Below are 24,530 nucleotides of genomic sequence, written 5' to 3'. Positions count from 1 at the left end.
AAAAATAATTGGAAAGATATAGAGATAGGTGTTTTGTGAGATTGGGGACAATGACAGGCAAATGCCAGCTTGGTCAGCATGGACAAGATGGGCTGAAGGACCTTTTCCAGTGACGTACAGACCTATGACTTTGCACATCATGGTTTTGCAAATAGCCACAAACTGACAAACTCTTTTGATGAATGATAAAGAATTTACAATGGAAAAGCAGCACCTCTCCTTTCTTCAGGAGTTCCTAAAGTACTGCATAGTCAATGTTTTAAGTTTGTATTGGAAACAGCGCTGCTTTGGGATAACTCGCCCCCTACCCCCCCCCCCCACAAATAAAACCCAAAAGTACTGTGGGATCCAATACAACCATCTAAACAAGAAAGATTTCTGATGAGAAATGTGGATTTTGACAAGGTCCATTTCTCAGCATTACGCAGATGGTGTGCTCAAACTTAAGACTGCTACAATTGTGAAGGATGGAAACAAAACCGGCAACATCTCTGCTTTTGCTTCCATCGCCTGCTATTTTTCTGCTGGCAAAACGTGGAGTTGGGGGAGGGGCGGGGAAATAGTGTGATGTAGGTTTTTGAGCCGTGTGTAAACAAACAGAGTCAATAGCATGACCCCAAGCAGGATGTCCCATGATGCATAGCAGCAGGAATGTACTGGGAGCTCTCCCTGTTGCAAGTCTGCCCCAGGTAGGCCTCAAATAGTTTTGTAACCTGGAAATGATCAAGCTGCACACACAGGTTTTAAAAGAGCTTCATCCATTTCATCCCCTTTCTTTTGAACACATCAGATATTTCTGAAAAAAACTATCGACCCGAAACGTCGCCCATTCCTTCTCTCCTGAGATGCTGCCTGGCCTGCTGAGTTACTCCAGCATTTTGTGAACAAACTAGATAATCTTCACTTCCTAATTTAACTCCATACTACATCAAATCAGCCTCCCCCCCAACCCCCTTCAAATTTAGTGATATGCACTCAGAGTAATCTTAAACTCATATAAAAAGGAGAGAAGGTGCTGGAGAGGAAAAGCAAAGCCAAACTAAAAACATCATTTATTTAATTGCACAATTTCCTGCCTCACAACTCCCTCCAAGAGCACTGAACACCCGAGGGCTCACTATATTGCAGGAAGTGGGCTGCTAAGCAAGGTTATTATAGGTTACTAGAGACAACTTATCACCATGTCGAAATAAAAAGCAGGCAGAATAGGCCTGCAGGGATTGATACACTTTCCAAATACACTTTAATTCAACGGTCATTCACAATTATACTTTACTCCCAGTCACTTCTGGCATGAGATCATCCACGCTGTGCAAAGATCTGGCTGTCTGGAACAACATGATGCTGGATAAAAGCCAATCAGCAGGAAGAACAGGCACTGTGGCCCCCTTCACTTGTTTTTCTTATGCCTGCTCTTAAAGTTGCAGTGTGTCACATTCATCTTTTAATCTCTCGGCTTGTGATATGACACCACAACATTGAGACTGGTGAAACCAGCAAGCCTGTACACACAGAGGGATGAGTTATGCGTTACTCCCCGAGGAGCTGCACATAATGAATTCCTCATCTGGCCCACGCTACTGCGGTGGAAGCGCACAGATGCAACCAAAAGGAAACACTGCAGGAAATCATCCCAGGAAACGCTACAATGCTGCAAACCTCTTAAGTGGCCAGGCACCAAGAAGAAACCAGGCAAGAATAATCTTTTTTTGGCAACAGATGGAGATTTCTCAGAAGTATGGTGAGGTTAGGTAGATTTAAACAACAAAATATAAATCCCTGTGGTGTCTTTCCAGTACCTGCCCCAAAAGTAGAACATCTCCTCCTGTTTTTAGAGTTCTGCCATACACCTATTCATACAGATGGTTCCAGAGCAAAGTATCGAATTTGCCACGAGTTACATTTCTTCACTTCATATTTTTTTAAATTTCCATAAAAGATGCAAAGTTTGAATCAACATAGTCATATGTCACAGAAACAGGCCTTTCAATCCAACTCGTCCATGCCAACAAAGATGCCCATCTACAGAAGTCCCATTTGCCCATGTCCTTCTAAACATTTTTCTTACCACATACTTGACCAAATGTTAAAGTTGTTCTTGTACCTGCGTCAACCATTTCCTCGGGCAACTTATTCCAGAAACATACGTTGAGTGAAAAACTTGCTCCTCAGACGTCTATTACATTTCCCCCCCTTTCACCTTAAACTTATGCCCTCCAATTCTTGATTCCCTGACCCTGGAAAAAGACTGTGCAATCACCCCATTCCCCTCGTGATTTTATATACCTCTATCACCCATCATCCTCCTGCACTCCAAGGAATAAAGTCCTAGCCTGCCCAACCTCTCCCTATAGATCAGGCCCTTGGGGAAAGATTGGCTAGGCTGGGTTTGTTTTCTTTGGATCAAAGGCAGATGAGGGGTGACTTGATAAGAGGTACATGGAATTATAAGAGGCATACATGCAGATAAACGGAATCTTTTTCCCATAGTAGGGATCTTAAAATAAAAAGATGAGAGGGTTTTGAATGGGAGTTGAGGGGAATGATTTTAATATAGTTTGGCAAAATGGTCAGCATGGATGTGGTGGGGGAAAGGGCCCATTTCTGCCAGGCCACATCCTCCACATGGACACTCATTCTCATTACTCATAGAACCTGAAAAACCTCTAAAGAAAATGCAACATCCCCATTGACAATTGTGAATTTTGATCCATGACCACTCAAAGCAGAGAAGAAACATTCAGGATGGCACCATCCATCTATTGCCGGGATCTGTACTGAAGTTCATAAGTGATAGGAGAAGAACTAGGCCATTCGGCCCATCAAGTCTACTCAGCCATTCAATCATGGTTGATCTATCTCTCCCTCCTAACGCCATTCTCCTCCTTTCCCCCATAACCCAACACCTGTACTAATCAATAATCTATCTATCTCTGCCGTAATAATATCCATTGGGACTGCGGGTCCCAAATCACCCTTGTCAGTCACTCAGGAACTCCTTCCTGGCACGAAGGAACTATCTACCAGCTATTGGAACTGTTTGGTGGCTTTTTTCTTACAATTTAATGACCCCCCAAGCAGCATAAAAGAAATTGAAATCAGATAATTTCAATACCTACTCTGGGGACGTTTTCTCACTGATAGGTTAGGGGCACATCTTAAGAATAAAGAATCGCCTATTTCTGATGGACATGACAAATTTCTTCTTGAACAAAGGCATGAATTTATGGAATTATTATCAGAGAAGTGAGGAGGAAGAGGAGGAGGAGGTAGCGGTGGAGCGGGGAGTGGACAAGGTGACGGCCGACAGGAAGAAGTGGTGGCTGGTGAAAGGGGAGGGAGTCCTATGGTGACCAAACGCATCATGTGCAGGCGGAGTTACAGAATATATTCAAGACAGAGATTGACAGACTTTTACACAACACAAGACTTTAGTGGAATGGGGAAATAGATATACAGTAAACTCTTATTATAATGGACCCTTGGGAAGGGAAAGGGAATCATTGCCAATTGTCTGCTATAACTGCGTAACGTATTATCATTCTATTCACAAAATGCTGGAGTAACTCAGCAGGTCAGGCAGCATCTCAGGAGAGAAGGAAGGGGTGACGTTTCGGGTCGAGACCCTTCTTCAGACTGAGGAAGACCCCGCAGTCTGAAGAAAGGTCTCGACTCGAAACGTCACCCATTCCTTCTGTCCTGAGATGCTGCCTGACCTGCTGAGTTACTCCAGCATTTTGTGAATAAATACCTTCGATTTGTACCAGCATCTGCAGTTATTTTCTTGTATTATCATTCTACATAGTTAAAACAAAGAACTGCAGATGACCTTTCATACACAAAAGGACACAAAGTGCTTGAGTAACTCAGCGGATCTGGAGAACATGTATAGATGACATCTGGACCCTTCTTCAGATGGATCCAGTCTTCTGGGTTACTCCAGCACTTTGTGTCTTTTCACCTTAAAACTAGGCACCGATGCCGCTGGTCTGCACCAGGGACCCTTCTTGCACGGCCCGGTTGACGCAGATCTTGTTGTGGCTCACATTGTAGACCCCAGGTACAGCACTCTATTTGGGCCGCCACCACTGACAGGATGTGCTCGGTCACCATAGGACTCCCTCCCCATTCACCAGCCACCACTTCTTCCTGACGGCCGTCACTTTGTCCCACCCCTGCTCCACCGCTACCTTCTTCTCCCGTCGCTTTATCCACTCCCTCGCCCGCCTTCTCCCCTGCAGTCGCCGGCCTCTTCCAAGATGGAGTATATCGGCAACTCCAGAGGAGAAGGAGGCGGCAGTGGTGGGGCGAGGCCAAGTGAACAGAGCAACAAGAGGTGGCAGCGCAGTGAAGTGGGGAGCGGAAAAAGCGACAGCCAACAGGAAGAAATGGCAGCTGATGAGAGGGGAGGAAGCCCCACGGTGGCCGAGCACATTCTGCCAGCAGCAGTGGCCTGAAGAAAGTGCTGTTATCAGGGGCTACAACATGAGCCACAACAACAGCCGTATCTACCAGACCGTGAGGTGGGAGAAGGGCTCACTGGCGGTGGCGTCAGAAGCCAGGGCTGCAATTGACCAGAGCCGCGGTGGCATTGGCAGATCTGTCCGCTATAAGGGCGGCACGGTAGCGCAGCGGTAGAGTTGCTGCTTTACAGCGAATGCAGCGCCAGAGACTCAGGTTCGATCCTGACTACGGGTGCTGCACTGTAAGGAGTTTGTACGTTCTCCCCGTGACCTGCGTGGGTTTTCTCCGAGATCTTCGGTTTCCTCCCACACTCCAAAAACGTACAGGTATGTAGGTTAATTGGCTGGGTAAATGTAAAAATTGTCCCTAGTGGGTGTAGGATAGTGTTAATGTACGGGGATCGCTGGGAGGCACGGACTTGGAGGGCCGAAAAGGCCTGTTTCCGGCTGTATATATATGATATGATATGATAAGGCTGGAGCGATTGGGCTTGTATACACTGGAATTTAGAAGGATGAGGGGGGATCTTATTGAAACATATAAGATAATTAGGGGATTGGACACATTAGAGGCAGGAAACATGTTCCCAATGTTGGGGGAGTCCAGAACAAGGGGCCACAGTTTAAGAATAAGGGGTAGGCCATTTAGAACGGAGATGAGGAAGAACTTTTTCAATCAGAGAGTGGTGAAGGTGTGGAATTCTCTGCCTCAGAAGGCAGTGGAGGCCAGTTCGTTGGATGCTTTCAAGAGAGAGCTGGATAGAGCTCTTAAGGATAGCGGAGTGAGGGGGTATGGGGAGAAGGCAGGAACGGGGTACTGATTGAGAGTGATCAGCCATGATCGCATTGAATGGCAGTGCTGGCTTGAAGGGCTGAATGGCCTACTCCTGCACCTATTGTCTATTGTCTATAACCGAAGTCTGTTACAAAGGGATGCGTTAAAACGATAGTTTACTGTATAGTGTAATGGTGGCTGAAATTGGATCAGCTGACCACACCGTAGAGAGGGTTTTAGTGCTGACGAGATCGCATGTGGCAGGCTGGTGCAGAAGGTTAAGCCACTTGGGGTGTGTTGATACGAGACTGAGGGTAGTGTGGATGTGTGTTTTACTGAAGGAAAATCTGTATCAAGTGGCTTTCAGGAATCAGTGCTGGGACCTTTGTTGTTTGTAATCACCTGTTTGTGAGAACGTAGGTGGCATAATTAGTATGCTTGGAGACAATATAAAAAATGGTAGAGTCCGAGATAGTTAAAAAGGTTTTTGATGATGTAGTGGGTCATAGATCACCACAATAGCTGGGTGGAGTGGTGGCAGGTGGAATTTAATCCAGACACACATGAGGTAATGTACTTTGGGAATTCAGAATCTTGGAATAAATGGCAGGAACTTCAGCAGTGTAGATGTACAGAAGGACCTTAGGGTGCAAATTCATAAGGTCACAGGGGATAAATTAGTACCTTTTTCCACTTAGAGTGGTGAGTATCTAGAATGAGCTGCCAGAGCAGGTAGTGGAGGCAGATACAATTACAACACTGAAAATGTGTTTGGACAGATACTTAGAAGGAAATGGTAGAGGGGTATGGACATAATGCAAGTAAATTGGATTAGCATAGATACGCACAAGGGTCGGCATAGACGAGATATGCAGAGAGAACACGTTTCTGTACTGAACGATTCTATGATTCGAGCAATGTCATATTGAATGGTGCAGCTAGGCCTGTACCTACACATTTCAAACATCTTTATAGCACATGTTGATTTCAAAAAGCTGCATTAACTGCATTCAAGATTAACTGTTGTTACGTTTAAGCCTGAATTGTACCGGCCACATGTACAAACCAGAGTGAGGCCACACTCAAACTGGAAGAACAGCACCTCATATTCCACTTCGGGAGCCTATAACCTAATGAACAATAAATTTCCCAATTTAAAGTAATACCATCTCAGCTGTGAGACATTACAGACGCTTACACCCAAATATCGAACTGTACCTTCCGCAGGAACATTGCATGTGTATCTGCCACCATTTAGCACCATGACCAAGCAGACGTTCAGAACTCCCACACAAATGGGGGCGCCCCAAATGCCTAACCAGCTGATTTCTGGGGATTTCCCAATTTGGACCACAAATTCAAGCACCTTCAATGTCTCCCTCCTTAGCTTCATATCCCTTTTGTCTGTTACTACAATGTATAGCATAAAGTGTATGGCATTATTAAAATTACAAGATGAATTACTAATCTGAAATGTATTAACCTTGGTCCTTTCTCCATAGATGTTGCGCAGCCCACTGAGCATTTCCAGCAATATTTGACTCATTCATTGCGGGGAATTAATGGTTAGGCAATCTGTAATTAATCATAGTTCCCATCCCTCACAGGACTTAAACTAAGTGACTTACTAGTTCATTTTTGGAGAGGTGGGGGTTGGTGAGGGGAGTTAAGAGTGAACCGCATTAGTAATTGAAACATAAAATAGTCCAAAAAATATTAGTGAATACATTGGGTATTTATTTCCTTTCTCTCCCCCACATAAATTCTGTAAGAGCAAGTTTTATTCTGGATCCCAAATTTTTAATCCATAATTTAGTTTTGTTCGGCCCACCGAGTCCACTCTGACCAGCGAACCCCGCACACTAACGTTAGTTCTACACGCACTAGAGAGAGTTTACAATTAGACAAAGCCAATTAACCTAGAAACCTATATGTCTTTGTAGTGCGGGAGGAAACCGAAGAAAACCCACGCAGGTTTTTCTTTTCTGCTTTATCTGCTACTAAACTGTTTCCCGAGTAATCTAACTGCGCATTTGTGAATTCTGCAAGGAATAATATCGGTGCCCAAATGGACATAAGGCAGGGGTTGCCTGTATACTATTTTGGTGTCACCGCCAACAGTTGTTTAGTCACTACAGACTTCTGAAAACCAAAATCATAGCATGATGACATTACAAAATGGAATTTGCTGACATTACAAAATGGAATTTCAAATTTATATTCACATGAAGGATACATTGGTAAATCAGCATGAATCAAATATTCCTTATGAAGGCGAGTATGAGCAGTCTCTGAACTGCTCCATTGCTGTGAAGATGTTCCTATAAACTCTTATTACAATCTGGATTATGCCCCAACAATAATGGCTCAAAACCTTGGTAAACATTGCTACATCCATTAACAATTTGACCTGGTCCAATCATACTGACACAATGGCCAAGAAAGCACACCAATGCCTACAAGCATCAGAAAATTAAGGAAATTCAATGTCCCTAATGATTCTCACCAATTTCTACCAATGGACCATAGAAAGCATCCTATCTAAATACATAGGTAGATACAAAATGCTGGAGTAACTCAGCGGGACAGGCAGCATCCCTGGAGAGAATGAATAGGTGACGTTTCGGGTCGAGACCCTTCTTCAGACTGATCTCAGGGAGGCGGGACAAAGGAAGGATATAGGTGGAGACAGGAAGACAGTGGGAGATCTGGGAAGGGATGGGGAAGAGAGGGACAGAGGAACTATCTAAAGTTGGAGAAGTAGCGAGTCTGGGTCAAAATGTGGTCGTAGAGTAATAGGGCAGGAGAAATCACAGAGGGGGAACAGCGAGAAAGCATGTTGCTAAACTCTCGTCGAAGAGAGGAGGAGAACTTCTTCAAGGTGGACATACCTTGAGGAGAAATCGCAGTGGAGTAACAGGTAGTGTAAGAAAATAAGAGTTTAGCAACATGCTCTCTCGCTGCTCCCCCTCTGTGATTTCTCCTGCCCTCCTACTCTACGACCACATTTTGACCCAGACTCGCTACTTCTCCAACTTTAGATAGTTCCTCTGTCCCTCTCTTACACTTCCCCTTCCCAGATCTCCCACTGTCTGCCTGTCTCCACCTATATCCTTCCTTTGTCCCGCCCCCGACATCAGTCTGAAGAAGGGTCTCGACCCGAAACGTCACCCATTCCTTCTCTCCTGAGATGCTGCCTGACCTGCTGAGTTACTCCAGTATTTTGTGAATAAATACCTTCGATTTGTACCAGCATCTGCAGTTATTTTCTTACACTATCTAAATACATAGGTAGATACAAAATGCTGGAGTAACTCAACGGGACAGGCAGCATCTCTGGAGAGAAGGAATGGGTGACATTTCAGGTCGAGACCCTTCGATTTAAACCAGCATTTGCAGTTCTTTCCTACACTATCTAAACACATCACAGCTTGGTAAAACATCTTGTCTGACCAAGAGTGTAAGAAACGGCAAAGTCATTCAAGTCACAGCCCAGATAATCACGCAAACCAGATCCCCTCCCAATCAACTCCATCTAAACCTCACGATGCCTCACGAAAGCAGCCAACATTATCAAGAGCCTATCAGGCAAAAGATACAAAGGCTTGTGAGCACGTACCACCAGATCAACGTCTAGCTTCTTCCCTGCTGTCAACACCCTTCAATCGATTGCTCACATGCTCACGTGTTCTTATTCCACCAATCTACATTGAGGTCCTTGCACTTTAAAAAAAATATGCTCTTCCTCTGTACCTGTAACACTATTCTGCACTGTGCTTATTTTCTCTTTAGCACCATCAGTCGTACTCATGTACAGTACAATCTGCCTGGATAGTACGAAAACAGTTTTCACTGTACACATGACAATAATAAACCATTGTCAGAGTCTGAAGAAGAGTCTCTACCCGAAACGTCACCCACTCCTTCTCTCCAGTGATGTTGCCTGTCCCGCTGAATTACTCCAGCATTTTGTGCCTATCTATAATAAACCATTACCAGATAAGAGATTCAGTGTACTTGGACTTTCATAACGCCTGTAATGAGGGGCTACAAAATAGCCTATTAAACAAAATTAAAGCACAAGATAGATGTAATTCATAGCTGTGGGTTGAGCAATAGTTAACAAACAAAATAGGAATACGAGCCATTTTACAGTTTGGAAGGTTATGATTTGTGTGGTTTACCAGCTTTTCAGTGAATGTCAGTGCTTTAAATGGACGGACCAGGTATAATATATCCAGGTTTGCTGACAATACAATAATAGACAATAGACAATAGGTGCAGGAGTAGGCCATTCAGCCCTTCGAGCCAGCACCGCCATTCAATGCGATCATGGCTGATCACTCTCAATCAGTACCCCGTTCCTGCCTTCTCCCCATACCCCCTCACTCCGCTATCCTTAAGAGCTCTATCCAGCTCTCTCTTGAAAGCATCCAACTAACTGGCCTCCACTGCCTTCTGAGGCAGAGAATTCCACACCTTCACCACTCTCTGACTGAAAAAGTTCTTCCTCATCTCCGTTCTAAATGGCCTACCCCTTATTCTTAAACTGTGGCCCCTTGTTCTGGACTCCCCCAACATTGGGAACATGTTTCCTGCCTCTAATGTGTCCAATCCCCTGATTATCTTATATGTTTCAATAAGATCCCCCCTCATCCTTCTAAATTCCAGTGTATACAAGCCTAATTGCTCCAGCCTTTCAACATACGACAGTCCCGCCATTCCGGGAATTAACCTAGTGAACCTACGCTGCACGCCCTCAATAGCAAGAATATCCTTCCTCAAATTTGGAGACCAAAACTGCACACAGTACTCCAGGTGCGGTCTCACCAGGGTCCGGTACAACTGTAGAAGGACCTCTTTGCTCCTATACTCAACTCCTCTTGTTATGAAGGCCAACATTCCATTGGCTTTCTTCACTGCCTGCTGTACCTGCATGCATCCTTTCAGTGACTGATGCACTAGGACACCCAGATCTCGTTGAACATCCCCTCTTCCTAACTTGACACCATTCAGATAATAATCTGCCTTTCTATTCTTACTTCCAAAGTGAATAACCTCACACTTATCTACATTAAACTGCATCTGCCATGTATCCGCCCACTCACACAACCTGTCCAAGTCACCCTGCAGCCTTATTGCATCTTCCTCACAATTCACACTACCCCCCAGGTGCAGGGAGAAGAGTTAAGTGTTATAGGGAGATTGAGCGAAAAGACGAGAACTTGGAAATGGAAGATATTAAAGGTACTGCGTGCAAAAGAACCCATTGTCCTTCCATAAACAGACAAACGTAACATTCAGTCAGCCATTCAGGTTTACTTCACCATTCAGCAAGATCATGGCTGATCTTCAACCTCAACACCAATTTCCTGGTCTATCCCAATAGTCCTCGATTCTGCTAATTTCCAAAGGAGACAATGATGAGGGCAGAACGTCACATAGGTTTACCAGATTGTAGGAGGGTTGCACCATAAATTTTGCTATGAAAAGAGATTAGACTGGGCCTGAAATTTCTTGAATTCGGAAGAATGACGTGCGATATTGAAACGTACAACTCCTCACATGGCTTCAAAGGGTCAATACAAGGATGATGTTTTTCCTGGCTGCAAGGTGGAGAATATTCTGAACACTCGATATTCAAACAAAAGGTCAGCCAGTCAGGATAGTAGTGATGGATTTATCATCACCCAGAAGAGTTATGAATCTTTGAAAATTCCTACAAGGACCTTGGAGGCTGAATTGTTGAGTATATTCAAGACAAAGGTGTACAAATGCTTGGATAATAAGGTCAACAGGTTCATGGATTTGTACAGGAAATTAGTGTCAATATAGATGATCAGGCTGATTTTACTTAATGGTGGGAATGACACAAATGGCCGCGTACCCACGTCGACTTCTATTTCATGTGAATATAATTACATTTTTCTCAACATTTAAGAAATAACTTTACCAGCTTGGTATTATTTCCATCCTCTGTATTCAGAATAGTTCTCGGCACAAAGTCAGACGCTGCTCGGGAAAGATGGGGATTGCTGTGCAATGATGCACATTAAAGATTATAAAAGTCAAATTAGCCCCTCTCCAGGAATGTTAGCAGAGTTACAAATGGAGAATGCAGAGAAAACCATTTCACTCAAAGGGTAATGCTGGGGAAATGAGTTACTACAGTAAAATATTCAGAGGAATGGCGAGAAAGTACAATTTTAATCAAGTACAAAAAGGAACAGGTTTGTTAGACTAAGTGCCCCTTTCTTGTGGTAAATAACTATTTTCCTATTACCCATCTTGTAATTATATTGGAAGATCATCATTTCAGAAATAAGTGTACGGTGTGAACATCACATAAATGCTCACCTGATTGCTACAAGTACATTCTGGCACTGTGTGGAGTCTTAGCTTTACTTAGAATGAAGATATTGTTTGGACAGCTTCTGCTTTCACAATTACTATTTATTGAAGGTTAATTGTATTTACCTTTAACAATGTGTTAAAAATGCAGAATCCTAATTGAAGCTAGAGGAGTGCTAAACAACAATTCTGACAGCCAGAATTGTTCTACAAAAGCATGTCAACTCTCCACAAAGTAAAACTGTCTCTCCAAGTGAGAAAAATACTGCTCAGGATAATCAGTGATGTCAACTACCTTCAATGTGTGAAAAAGACATGCGAATTATAATAATGAAGGTTCTAATCTCCAGTGCGGAGTTTGGTGATAATGGCTAACGTTTCATTTGGTTTGGTATTCCTAAATGTAATGGCTAAACAGGAAGTTTTGCTGGAAATGACAGACCTTATCTTTGAGGATCACTCCCAACATCACTGACTGCCTCTATTTTTCTACCCTTGCAACATTCAAAACTTCAAATACCCTCCTGAACCACATTAATCTTACCTCATACATTACATGCATAAGTAACAATTTCTCTATCAGGTTAATGCATAATTGTTAATTAAGCCTGTTAATTTTCCATATCCCCAAAAAACACTCCACTAGACTCAAGGCGATGTCAGGTTTACTCTTTTCACAGGGTCTGATGTAATTATCGTGACTCCACTTTGCTTCCCCTCGCAGCAATATATTGAGTCCTTTAACTTTCTATCGACATTTTTGGTAAAGCGGTAAAACAGTCAAGCTCAGATTCTTCTCAACAGAAATTGCTTTGTTTGCCGTTGTCTCATTTTATTTACTTCCCCTACCCCTCCTTCAATTACACTTGTCCCTCTTCCATTCCATTCCTTCTATAGCCTAATTACAGTTTATATTCCAGCTTTGCCCAGCAAAATCAAGAGAGCAGTTCAGCCAGTTGCGTTCAAGCCTTCACCACAATTCTCTCAGATCACGGCTGTTTTGTACCTCTATTTTCCCCAATATTTAATCATTCCACAATGCTTCACTACTTACCCAAAATGTATTTATTCACCTTAATGTTTAAAGCTTCAATTATTCTGCCATTCCTACATTTTAATGGAGAATATTACAAAGTTCTTCCTGAAAAAACTTTTCTGATTTTATTCCCAGCGCCCCCCATAATGTTTGGGATAAAGACCCATCATTTATTTATTTGCCTCTGTACTCCACAATTTGAGATTTGTAATAGAAAAAAATCACATGTTGTTAAAGTGCACATTGTCAGATTTTAATAAAGGCCATTTTTATACATTTTGGTTTCACCATGTAGAAATGTTTTGGGCATAGTCATTTCAGGGCACCATAATGTTTGGGACACATGGTTTCACAGGTGTTTGTAATTGCTCAGGTGTGTTTAATTGCCTCCTTCATGCAGGTATAAGAGAGCTCTCAGCCACTAGTCCTTCCTCCAGTCTTTCCATCACCTTTGGAAATTTTTATTGCTGTCTATCAACATGAAGACCAAAGTTGTGCCAATGAAAGTCAAAGAAGCAATTATGAGACTGAGAAACAAGAATAAAACTATTAGAGACAACAGCCAAACCTTAGGGTTACCAAAATCAACTGTTTGGAACATCATTAAAAGAGAGCACTGGTGAGCTTACTAATCGCAAAGGGACTGGCAGGCCAAGGAAGACCTCCATAGCTGATGACAGAAGAATTCTCTCTATAATAAAGAAAAATCCCCAAACACTAGTCCGACAGATCAGAAACACTCTTCAGGGGTCAGGTGTGGATTTGTCACTGAGGAGCCGTGGCCAGAAGACCGACAACCCGCTCGGAATGCCCAGCTCGCCTGTGCCGGAGACTCGCAGTGGACCCGCATCACAGATGGAAATCCATCTGGAAGGCCCGGCTCGCCCGCCAGAGTGGAAAGAGTCAAACGGTGGGCCGGTAAGCAGATCGGCAGCGAGAGAGAGTACACTGCATCGACAGTGGAGTGGGCCTCTGGAGGCCCTGCAGCAGCCTGGGACTCCAAGAAGCCAAGCACGTGGACCCCAAGCGGCATGCAGCAGCACAGACACCAAGGCGATGCTTGGCCAAGCCGACCCTGCAACGCCGCCAGGCCAACGGGCCTTCATTGTCGGGTCAAGAACCAAAAGGCGCAAAACTGGCGACTCTGTATACTGTTTCAGTGTACTCCTGCTATACACTTGTATCGTAGCTAAGATGCTTAACTAATATGCATCTAAGTGGTTCTGTATAGTGATAATTGTACTGAACTGTATACGAATTTCACTGCACCTCAGTACATGTGACAAATAAATAAAGTACATGACATGCAGAATGCTTAAATTGTACCTTAAGTTGTAATGCAATTCTGATGAATCTGCCATACTCCCCTCAAAGGCCATAGTTAGAGCGCTGCACAGCACAGAAACAGGCCCTTCGGCCCACTCGTCCATGTCAACCAAGTTGGCATTCCGAGCTCATCCCATTTGCCTTCATTTGCCTCATATTCCTCATACCCTTCCTATCCATACGTGTCCAAATGTCTCCCGTAAATCACAATTATAGCTGCTTACCTAGCCTGCTCTGGCAGTAATAAATATCTTCCTAAAATCTCCAAGTTAATTTTGTTGATTCACCGGGGTCTGACTAACCACAGGCCAACACTCGTTCTTTAGGTTTATTGGCATGCGTACCGAAGTACAGTAGAAATTTGTTTTGCATGCTATCCAATCAGATACTACCATATACAAATACTATCAAATCAAACTCACGTACAATAGGTAGACCGAAGGGGAAGGTATTCTGCACAGGGTGCAGAATATAATTCTCAGCATTGTTGCTGAGACAAACACGAGACAAAATTCAATGTCTAACAATTTCTTACAGGTCCTGGGCAGAGCTGTTCCCAAACCAAGCTGTGAAGCAACCTAGCAGTAGGCTTGCTATGGTGCATCTGTGAAGGTTTGTAAGTCATAGAAACATAGAAAATAGGTGCAGGAGGCCATTCGGCCCTTCGAGCCAGCACCGCCATTCATTGTGATCACGGCTGGTCATCCATTGGAGACATGCCGAATCTCCTCAGTCTCCTCGGGAAAGAGGCGTTGGGGTGCCTTAGCTATTGCATCAATGCGGTTAGTCTATGACAGATCATTGGTAATGTTAACGCCAAGGAACTTGAAGCTCTTAACCATTTCCACTTTGGCACCATTGATGCTGACTGGGTCATGTACTCCATGCTCCCTGCAGTCAGTAACAAACTCTTTCACCTTGCTGACCGAGGGAGAGATTATTGTCCTGACACATGTAACTAAGTTCTCTATCTCCATCCTATACTTCATCTCGACATTGTTTGTGATTCGGCGCACCACGGTGGTGTCATCTGCAAATTTGTAGGTGGAATTAGAGCCCAATTTGGTTGCACAGTTATGAGCGTATTGAGCATAGAGTAGGGGACTGAGAACGCATTCTTGCAGGGCACCGATGTTGAGAACTGTGGAGTGCATCTCCTGTCTCTTAAAGCACTGTCAGAGCCATTTTACTTTGGCACCAGGATGACAGTGGTCTTTTGAAATAAGATTTCACGATCTGCAGATCCTTGCATCAAACACAACATTCTACACTCTGTTTATTTTCTCTTTTGCATTATCTGATGTACTTATCTATTGTATGATTTGCCTGGTTAGTTTATTTTTAAACCTGTATCTCAATACATGTGACAATAACAAAATACGAACATAAGAAATAGATGCTGGGATAAGCTTTGGGCTCTCATACCTACTGTGTCATTAAAGATATCAAAGCTTTTCACTGAACCTCGATACACGTGATAATAAACTAAACTGATATCACAACTGATCGTTCATCACAGCACTATTATCCCCATGTCCGCACTTTCCTTAGCAGACAGAGCTATACAGCAACGGTAAAGGCCCCATGACCCATCAATATGGATCCACAATACCATAGTATCAATAATCTATTTATAATTCCAGCTATAGTACCTAAAATTCATTTGTTCTTAATATACCAGTAACTGAGCCCCGCACCATTTTCTTGAGTACAAAATTCCACAGATTCATAACTAGAAATTTCTGCTCATTTACCTGAATGGCCAACTGCTGAGTTTGGGACCGTGACTGGTATGAGGTAAGTCAGCCAGGTCAAACAACAGCTCTGCACCTAACCATAAAAACGTTGCAACTTTCAATAAAGTCACCTCTCATTCTTCTAAACTCAAGAGTGTATTCAAGAGGGTGAATCCGTCCAGTCCAACACAGAGCCATTGACTCGATCTACATTTCACATTGCCTCGAGAAGTCAGACACCCCGAGGCATTTCCCACCAGTCATTCCTTTTCTCCCCACTCCCATTGGACAGGAGATGAAGCTTGAAAGAGTGCACCTCCAGACTCAGAAATAGCTTTTTCCACTGCTATCAAACTTCTCATTGGACCTCGGATAAGCGACGGTACAGACAAATTATTCAACCTACCTCATTGCAGATATTGGACCTTTGCTCTGGAACTGTTTGCTAAAATGCTGAGAAACTACATCTTGCACACTGGTATCTTTCCCTTTGCTCTACCTTTTTGTCCTTGTGTTTGTCGTGATTGTATTAGTTTTAGTTTAGTTTAGATACAGTGCGGAAACAGGACCTTCGATCCATAGGGACCAGCCGACCAGCGACCCCTGCATATTAACACTACCCTACACACACTAGGGACAATTTTTACATTTACCAAGCCAATTTACCTACATACCTGTACGTTTCTGGTGTGTGGGAGGAAACCAAAGATCTTGGCGAAAAAACGCACCCAGGTCACGGGGAAAACATACAAACAGACAGCACCTTTGGTCGGGATCGAACCTGGGTCTTACACACTGCCGCCCTATTCGTATATAGTATTAACTGATTTGATTATAGAAAGCAAACAAAAGCTTTTCATTGTACATTGGTACGCATGACAATAATAAACCTAAACCAAATAAACTAACCAAGTTACCATAATCTCTTTGTACAACTACTTGCCAAGAACAGAAAATACTCAAAACACTCAGTAGGTCAGACAGTATCTATGGAAAGAAAACAGTTAACTTTTCAGGTACAAGAGGACAACATTATAGAAACAGGAACTGCAGTTGCTGGTTTACAAAAAAGACAAAGTGCTAGAATAACAACGGATCAGGCAGCATCTCTGGAGAACATAGGTGATGTTTTGGGTCAGGACCCTTCGGAAATGCAGTCTGACTTGTTGAGTCACTCCAGCACTTTGGGTCTTTTTTTAAAACAACCAAAGCATTAACAGTTTCTCTATCTAAAAAATGCTACAAGACCTGATAACTGCAACATTTCCTCCTTTTATTTCAGATTTCCGGTATCTACAATGTTTTTATTTTTATTTCAGACGCACCAAGAGGCCTTGAGTAGAAACTATCACAACAGTATCGCTGAATATTGCAACATAGAGTGGATGCAGCCATTTCAATTGCTTTCTAGAATATTTTCGACACAAGTATAAAAAACAAGAAAGCTCCAACCAGCAAGCCTCAAAAATAACTATTTTTGGGTGGTTACAATCTTTTTCTCAATGTAGGGGAGCCTAAAACTAGAGGGTGTATGTTTAAGGCAAAAGGGGATTTAGAAAGGATCCCAGGGCATTTCCCCCTCACATGAGATGGTACGTATATGGAACAAAATGCCAGAGGAAACTGTGGAGGTGGGGGCAATTACATTGTTTAAAAGACATTTAGACAGGTATACAAATAGAAAAGGCTTGGTGGGATATGGGCCATACACAGGCAGATAGGCTCAAGACAGACATCTTGGTCAGCATGGATGAGTTGGAGCGAAGAGCTTGCATCCACACCATTTATTTCTATGAATTAGAATCCCAGTCAAACAGCCCTTTAAGATAATAGTTCGGCAAAAGATCGTCAATATGCACATTTCTGCTCAATCGCTGGTTTATTGGGGGCCATATCAGTAGTGTTACTATCAAAGCAGAATCTTATTTAGATGCCCAATGTCAATAATCTGTGGGGCAACAGGTGTATGCAGGGTAGGGTAGTGAAAATGCATATTATAGGTTAATAATGCAACATTTCATAAAAGTTCAACTGGGACATATCAATAAAGGCTAACATTTAGAATCACCCTACCGATTGACAACCTGACAGTCAAAGCAATATCAGGATCACATCAAAAGGTGACCTGGACTGATTAAAAGCAAGCTCAGATGGCAATTGTGAAATATCTCCGTATCCATACACATTGATGTCAGTTTAATATCAATGCAGCTTGTGCTCAAGGCTAGTTTATTCTTGTTAACAGTAAAAGTACCCCACCAATCGAATCGCAGAACTCTTATTGTCTAATTGCTGTGTAAAAAGGAACCTTCTAATAATATACCACCAGCAATGAATTACTGAGAAAGTCCAGTTAATTATACAGCATGTCTTTGCCACCTAAACATCCCACCGCCTTAATCAAAACATGTTGGGAAAAAACAGGTCCACCATTTAAATTAACTTTTTAATTACACTTGAAATATTAAACTGTTTTGTTTGCCTTTTCTCATTGAAAGGAAAACAACGCTTGTATTTCTCCAAGTATCTGATCTCTTAATACTATGTATACCAGTAGAAAATCTATTTCAAAACAGTAACATCCTAATTGGTATTGACTCAGTTGAACATGCAATACACAAGTGTCTAGAGCAGAAAACGGGGGTGGTGGGAAAAAAGTATAGATAACGAAGGGAACTGGAGCCCTTGTCTTCCCACTTTAGCTTGCGTCTAAACAATGAAGGCGATGAGGTTATTGCAAAATGGGGGACATTCAAGCGTGACAGAGGGGGGAGAGAACAGTGTATAGGCCACAACACTGCAATCAACTCCAGTGTAACACAGAATAAAGGGAACTTAACAACGGCTGCTAGTTCTACCGAAGTCAAAAACAACATTTTTGCCGGAAAAAGACAATTCCACAACTGGCCATGCTCATGATCAAAAAAAAGGTAGAGGGGCCGACGCTTTCGGCACACATCAGCGGCCTCGCGTCTCCGGTACAGAGCGGGGGCGGCGGGCTTGGTGGCGCTGCGCCCGCCGGTGATGGCCCAGGTCTCGGCACCAGGTCCCTCCCCTCCCCTCCCCTCAAGACGTGGCCGACCCAGCATCCTCTCCTCTCTCTCCAGCCGGCGCTCACCCACATAAGAAAGGCAATACAATTGCATAGGGAATGTGACACGGAAATAAATGTCTGCCGGCCAAACGAACCCGAAAGCAACTGTGTCAATAAATGAGAAGGCTGAGGCACCAGGTTGGGGCGGGCGGATACAGACAATGTCGCAGACAGATAGGACAAACGCTGGGACAGACAGGCCCCAGGGTGGCACAGGGAGCCGGACCGGGCTCCCGCACCGCCGGTGCCGGTGCTGGGCATTGCAGCAAGGCTCCCATCACGGCTGTAAGGTCATCAGCCCTGACAATGCCGTAAGTGACTGACTGGCTCCCTGGCACCCACCAGGAGCAAGGCAGCAGCTGGCCAAGCCTGAGCTGGCACAAGGAGACAGACCTGCATTTAATCACAGGACATGGAAGTCACGGGCCAGGCCAGCATTTATCGTCCATCCCTAATTACACCAGAAATAGAGAAGTTAAGTCATACACACCGAAACAGGCCAAGTCGCCTCCATCACTTTCTCCGGCGGCTTATTCCACATATACACCACCCTTTGAAAAATTGCACCTCAGGTTCCATTTAAATCTTTTCCTCTCACTTATTATTAAGTCCTCTAGCTTTAGACCTCTCTACCCTGTGGGAAAGACTGGGTATTCACCTTCTCTCTGTCCCTCAAGAATTTATAAACCTCCTACCGTCACATAAACTCCAGGGATATCCAGTCTTTAACCCAACCCTCCAGACCCCGCAACATTAAATCATTTTTGCATCCTTTCCAGTTAATGACCTCCTCCAAAAACTGAGCAACCTGAACTGTACATATGTAACTGTACATACTCCATATGCAATCTTACCATCTACAACATAGTCATCCAGCACAGAAACAGAGCTTTTCGGTCCAATTGCATCTCTCTAAACCTTTCCTATTCATGTACTAGTTCAAATGTCTTACAAATGCTGTGATAGAACCTGCCTCAACTACCTCCTCTGTCAGCTCATTCCATATACCCACCACCCTCTGTAAAGTGCCATGATGTCCCAACTCCTGTAATCAACACACTGACTGATGAAGGCTAGCATGCCAAACACCACCTTCACCATCCTGTCCACCTACAATAATACCACCTTGTACAGGAAAGAACTGCAGATGCTGGTTTTCACCGAAGATAGACACAAAATGATGGAGTAACTCAGTGGGACAGGTAGCATCTCAGGAGAGAGGAATGGGTGATGTTTCGGGTCGAGAGTCAGGGGAGAGGTTTGGAAGGATACAAAGAGAATATAAGGTGTGAAAACGACAGATCAAAGCAGACGATGATCAAGGAATTGTAGAATGGTTTATTGTTGGCTGAGGGGAAGATGACAATGAGGCATGCAAACAGTAAAATTAATCAGGAGGACAACAAAACGAGTCCGCTCTGACTTTTCTGTCCTGGGCCTCCTCCACTGTCAGAGCGAGGCCAAACGCAAATTGGCGGAACAGCACCGCCTATTTCGCTTAGCAGCTTACAACCCTGCAGTATGAATATTGATTTCTCCAACTTCAACTAACTCTTGCTTTCCATCTCCCTCCATCCCTCCCCCACCCTAGTTCTCCAACTAGTTTTTTACTGTCCTCTTGATTAACTTTACTGATTGTATGCCTCATTGTCACCTTCCCCTCAGCCAACAATGATGGCTTTGATCTGTTGTTTTCACATCTTACATTCTTCTTGTACCCTTCCATATCTCTACTTTCCCTCTCCCCTGACAATCAGTCTGAAGCAGGGTCTCGACCCAAAATGCCACCCATTCCTTGAGATGTCCCGTTGAGTTACTCCAGCATTTTGTGTCTGTCTACAATGCTTCCTTCATGGAAATATGTATCTGCACCCCTAGGTCTCTGTTTTACACTCCCCAAGGCCCAACCACTTACTGTGCAAGTCCTGCCCTGCTTTGTTTGTCTTATCAAAAGTGCAACACGCGCAAGATTTATTTATTTATTTAAAAATATGCCAAACTTTGGTCAATCATATACAAGCCAGGCTGAAGGAGTGCAGATTTTCTCCTCAAATGGTATTAGTGATTTTGAGGGGCTTTTAAAACAATCTGTTAGCATTCTAGCCACTGTATTTGAGATTGTCAGTTTGGAATTGCAAATGTTGTTTCATTATTTTATTTTTAAGAAATTTCCCGTGGCACAGCCAGATCAAATTTGTGACTTAGAATCAACCGATGAGCCACTTGTCCAGTAGCAGAGACAAAGAGGGGTCCACACTGTATTACAAGTTAAAGACTATTCAAAATAATTGCTTCTGATAACATCAAGGTCCCATTGGCTACAGTAGTGACAGCGCAGAGTGGTCCGTGGCTGCTTTTGTCAAATATCACTTTTTTGTGACAACGAATGTAGGTTTCGGATTTGTTTCCCCGCAGTGGGCAGGAGAATGCACCTAAAGGATGTTAAATAATCCATTTTATCAGTGCAAAGAAAAACAACTGAAGCTACCATCAGCACAACAACAGGTTTGTTATTTAAAGATTCTTGCGCAGTTTAACCTCGAGAGGCATGATCATCCTCACTGAACAACAGTAATACACTGGTGGGACAATGAAATAGAATAGAAATCGAGGCATTTGGAGGCTTCTTTCCCAGAGTGAGACGGTAGTGTTGTCTGAATGGCGAAAATTCCTCCAGCACCTTCAGCCCTCGCTGTCTTCTATCCCCTCACAAACATTCTCCCATCCACCATCAGCTTTATAGCCCTCCGCTATTACCCTTGACCATTTCCCCCCACACCAATCGACGGTCTGCCCTATTCCCCCAGCATCCTCCATCTCTTTATACACTCGATGCCTTCAGCCCCTTCCCAGCAATCACATTTTGCCTTGACATGCCACTTCACTCTCCTTCCACATCTCATCCCTCAACTTGCCCCTCCCTCCTCTCAAGCGCACTCATTCTTCAACCCTGTTCCCATCACCTTGTTCTTCCTCTTGCCCCTCCATATCCCTCTTTATTACCACCCCTCCCACCCTACCCCCACCCTCCTCTCTCATCCCATCCTACCCCCCTCCTCCCACCCAACCCCCTCCTCCTCCCACCATCCCTTTCCCGCTGCTCCCATCTTCCCCCTCTCCTCCCATCCCTTCTCCCCTCTCCTCTCTCTCATCCTCCTCCTCCCCCCATCCTTGCCTCCCTCTCCTCCCATCCTTACCCCCTCCCATCCCCTCCTTACCCCCCTTTCATCCCATCCTCCCCTTCCTATACTTTCCACCTCTTCCCATCCTTTCCTCCCCTCCCCTATCCTTACCCCCCTCACCTCCTATCCTCCCCATCTCCTGCCATCCCCCTCCCATCCTTCCCCCCTCTTCCCATCCTCTCCTCCCCCTCCTGCCATCCTTCCCACCTTTCCCCTCCCCCTCTCCTCCCTACTTCCCCCCTCTTCTCATCCTCCCCCCCTTCTTCCCAACCTCCCCTTCCCATACTTTCCCCCCTCTTCCCATCCTCTCCTGCCATCCTCCCCCCTCTCTTCCCATCCTCCCCCCCTCTCCCCATACCTCTCCCCCTCCTCCCAACCTGTCCCTCCTCTCCTGCCATCCTCCCCTCCTCCCACCATCCTCCTTTCAACCCCCTCCCCTTTCTCTCCCACCATCCTCTCCTCCTTCCCCCCCTCCCACCCACCATCCTCTCATCCTTTCCCCCCCTCTCTCCCACCACCCTCTCCTCCTTCCCCCTCCCCCCACCACCCTCTCCTCCTTCCCCCTCCCCCCTCCATCCTCTCCTCCTTCCCCCCACCTCCTCTCCTCCTTCCCCCATCTCTCCTCCTCCCCCCCTCCCACCATCCTCTCCTCCTTCCCCCCACCTCCTCTCCTCCTTCCCCCATCTCTCCTCCTCCCCCCCTCCCACCATCCTCTCCTCCTCACCCCCCCCCCCCTTCCCCCTCTCTCCCACCATCCTCTCCTCCTCCCCCCCCCCCCCCCCCCCCCCACTCCTCATCCGCCGGAGCTCGTGCCTCCGGAGCCGTTGGTGTTTGGTGTCAGTGCGAGGGGCGGTGGCGGCCGGAGCGGAGGGCCCCGGGTCGGGTCACCTCACCACCCGACCCGGCCCGGCGCCGGCGCACCTCCCCTCCCCTCCCCTCCCCTCCCCTCGGCCAGGTAGGGTAGGCACGCCCCCTCCCCACTTTCCCTTTCCTCCCTTCCCTCTTACCCCGGGTCAGGTAGAGCGGGACGTTCTCCTCGCCGCTGTCATTCCGCCCTGTGGACGTTGATGGAGGGAGAGAGAGAGAGAGAGAGAAAAAAACACGGTCAGTAACGATTGACCCGGGGGGGGGTGAGGGGGGGTTCGCTCGTTTTGCGTCGGTGGTTTTTTTTTTTAAATCCTCCCCGCGGGGGCTGGGGCTGGGGCTGGGGCGAGGAGGTTTTACCTCGGATGCGGAGGCTCCTGGTGGAGCAGCCGCGGACGCTGGCCGCCATCTTCACCCACTGCCGGGCATTGGGCGGGCGGGCGGCGCCGCTCTCGCGAGAACAAGGCCAACACCGCGCGCAGGCAGAGAGACACGGAGCGGGTGGGGGAGGAGGGGCATGGTGTGGGGGGAGGGGCTTCGTGTGGGGGAGGGGCATAGTGGGGGGGGCATGGTGTGGGGGAGGGGCTTGGTGTGGGGAGGAGGGGCTAAGTGTGGGGAGGAGGGGCTTAGTGTGGGAGGAGGGGCTTGTGTGGGGGAGGGGCAGTGTGGGGGGGCTTGGTTTTGGGGAGGAAGGGTTTGGTGTGGGGAGGAGGGGTTTGGTTATGGGGAGGAGGGGCTTAGTGTGGGGAGGAAGGGCTTAGTGTGGAAGGAGGGGCTTGGTGTGGGGGGAGGAGGGGCTTGGTGGGGGAGGAGGGGCTTGGTGTGGTGGAGGGGCTTGGTGTGGGGAGGAGGGGGTTGGTGTGGAAGAGGGGCTTAGTGTGGGGAGGAAGGGCTAGGTGTGGGGCGGAGGGGCTTGGTGTGGGGAGGAGGGGCTTAGTGTGGGGAGGTGGGGCTTAGTGTGGAAGGAGGGGCTTGGTGTGGGGGAGGGGCTTGGTGGGGGAGGGGCTTCACGTGGAGAGGAGGGGCTTGATGTGGGGGAGGAAGAGCTTTGTGCAGTGAGGAGGGGCTTGGTGTGGGGAGGAGGAGGGACTTAGTGTGGGGAGGAGGGGCTTGGTGTGGGGAGGCGAGGGCTTGGTGTGGGGGAGCGGGGGGTTAGTGTGGAGAGGAGGGGCTTGGTGTGGGGAGGAGGGGCTTGGTACGGGGAGGAGGGGCTTAGTGGGGGAGGGGCTTGGTGTGGGGAAGTGCTTGGTGTGGGGAGGAGGGGCTTAGTGTGGGGGAGGTGCTTCGTGTGTGAGTGGATGGGCATGGTGTGGGGGAGGGGCTTGGTGTTATCATATCATATCATATCATATATATACAGCCGGAAACAGGCCTTTTCGGCCCTCCAAGTCCGTGCCGCCCAGCGATCCCCGCACATTAACACTATCCTACACCCACTAGGGACAATTTTTACATTTACCCAGCCAATTAACCTACATACCTGTACGTCTTTGGAGTGTGTGTTGGGGAGGGGCTTAGTGTGGAGAGGAGGGGCTTGGTGTGGGGGAGGAGGAGCTTGGTGTGGGGATGAGGGGCCTGGTGGGGGCTTGGTGTGGGGGGAGGGGCTTGGTGTGGGGGGAGGGGCTTGGTGTGGGGGGAGGGGCTTGGTGTGGGGGGAGGGCCTTGGTGTGGGGGGAGGGCCTTAGTTTGGGGGAGGGGGGCTT

General features: G+C 46.0%; 1 protein-coding gene across 2 annotated transcripts in view; it reads right to left on the bottom strand.

Moving 5' to 3' along the window:
* The window catches only part of rictora (RPTOR independent companion of MTOR, complex 2 a), a 143,184-nt gene extending 119,911 nt beyond the window's left edge, over positions 1 to 23,273 (bottom strand). For both annotated transcript variants that reach the window (XM_078431134.1, XM_078431143.1), the window contains exons 1-2: positions 23,188 to 23,273; positions 22,971 to 23,018 (exon numbers count right to left, since the gene is read on the bottom strand). In XM_078431134.1, coding sequence (XP_078287260.1) covers positions 22,971 to 23,018; positions 23,188 to 23,236 — 97 coding nt within the window. In that variant the 5' untranslated portion in view covers positions 23,237 to 23,273. The remainder of the gene's footprint in view (positions 1 to 22,970; positions 23,019 to 23,187) is intronic.
* Positions 23,274 to 24,530: the final 1,257 nt, after the last annotated feature.

This window comes from Rhinoraja longicauda, chromosome 3, assembly GCF_053455715.1.
Source record: "Rhinoraja longicauda isolate Sanriku21f chromosome 3, sRhiLon1.1, whole genome shotgun sequence".
In the NCBI taxonomy this organism is placed as follows: Eukaryota; Metazoa; Chordata; class Chondrichthyes; order Rajiformes; family Arhynchobatidae; genus Rhinoraja; species Rhinoraja longicauda.
This window is presented reverse-complemented; position numbering and strand designations above follow the sequence as displayed.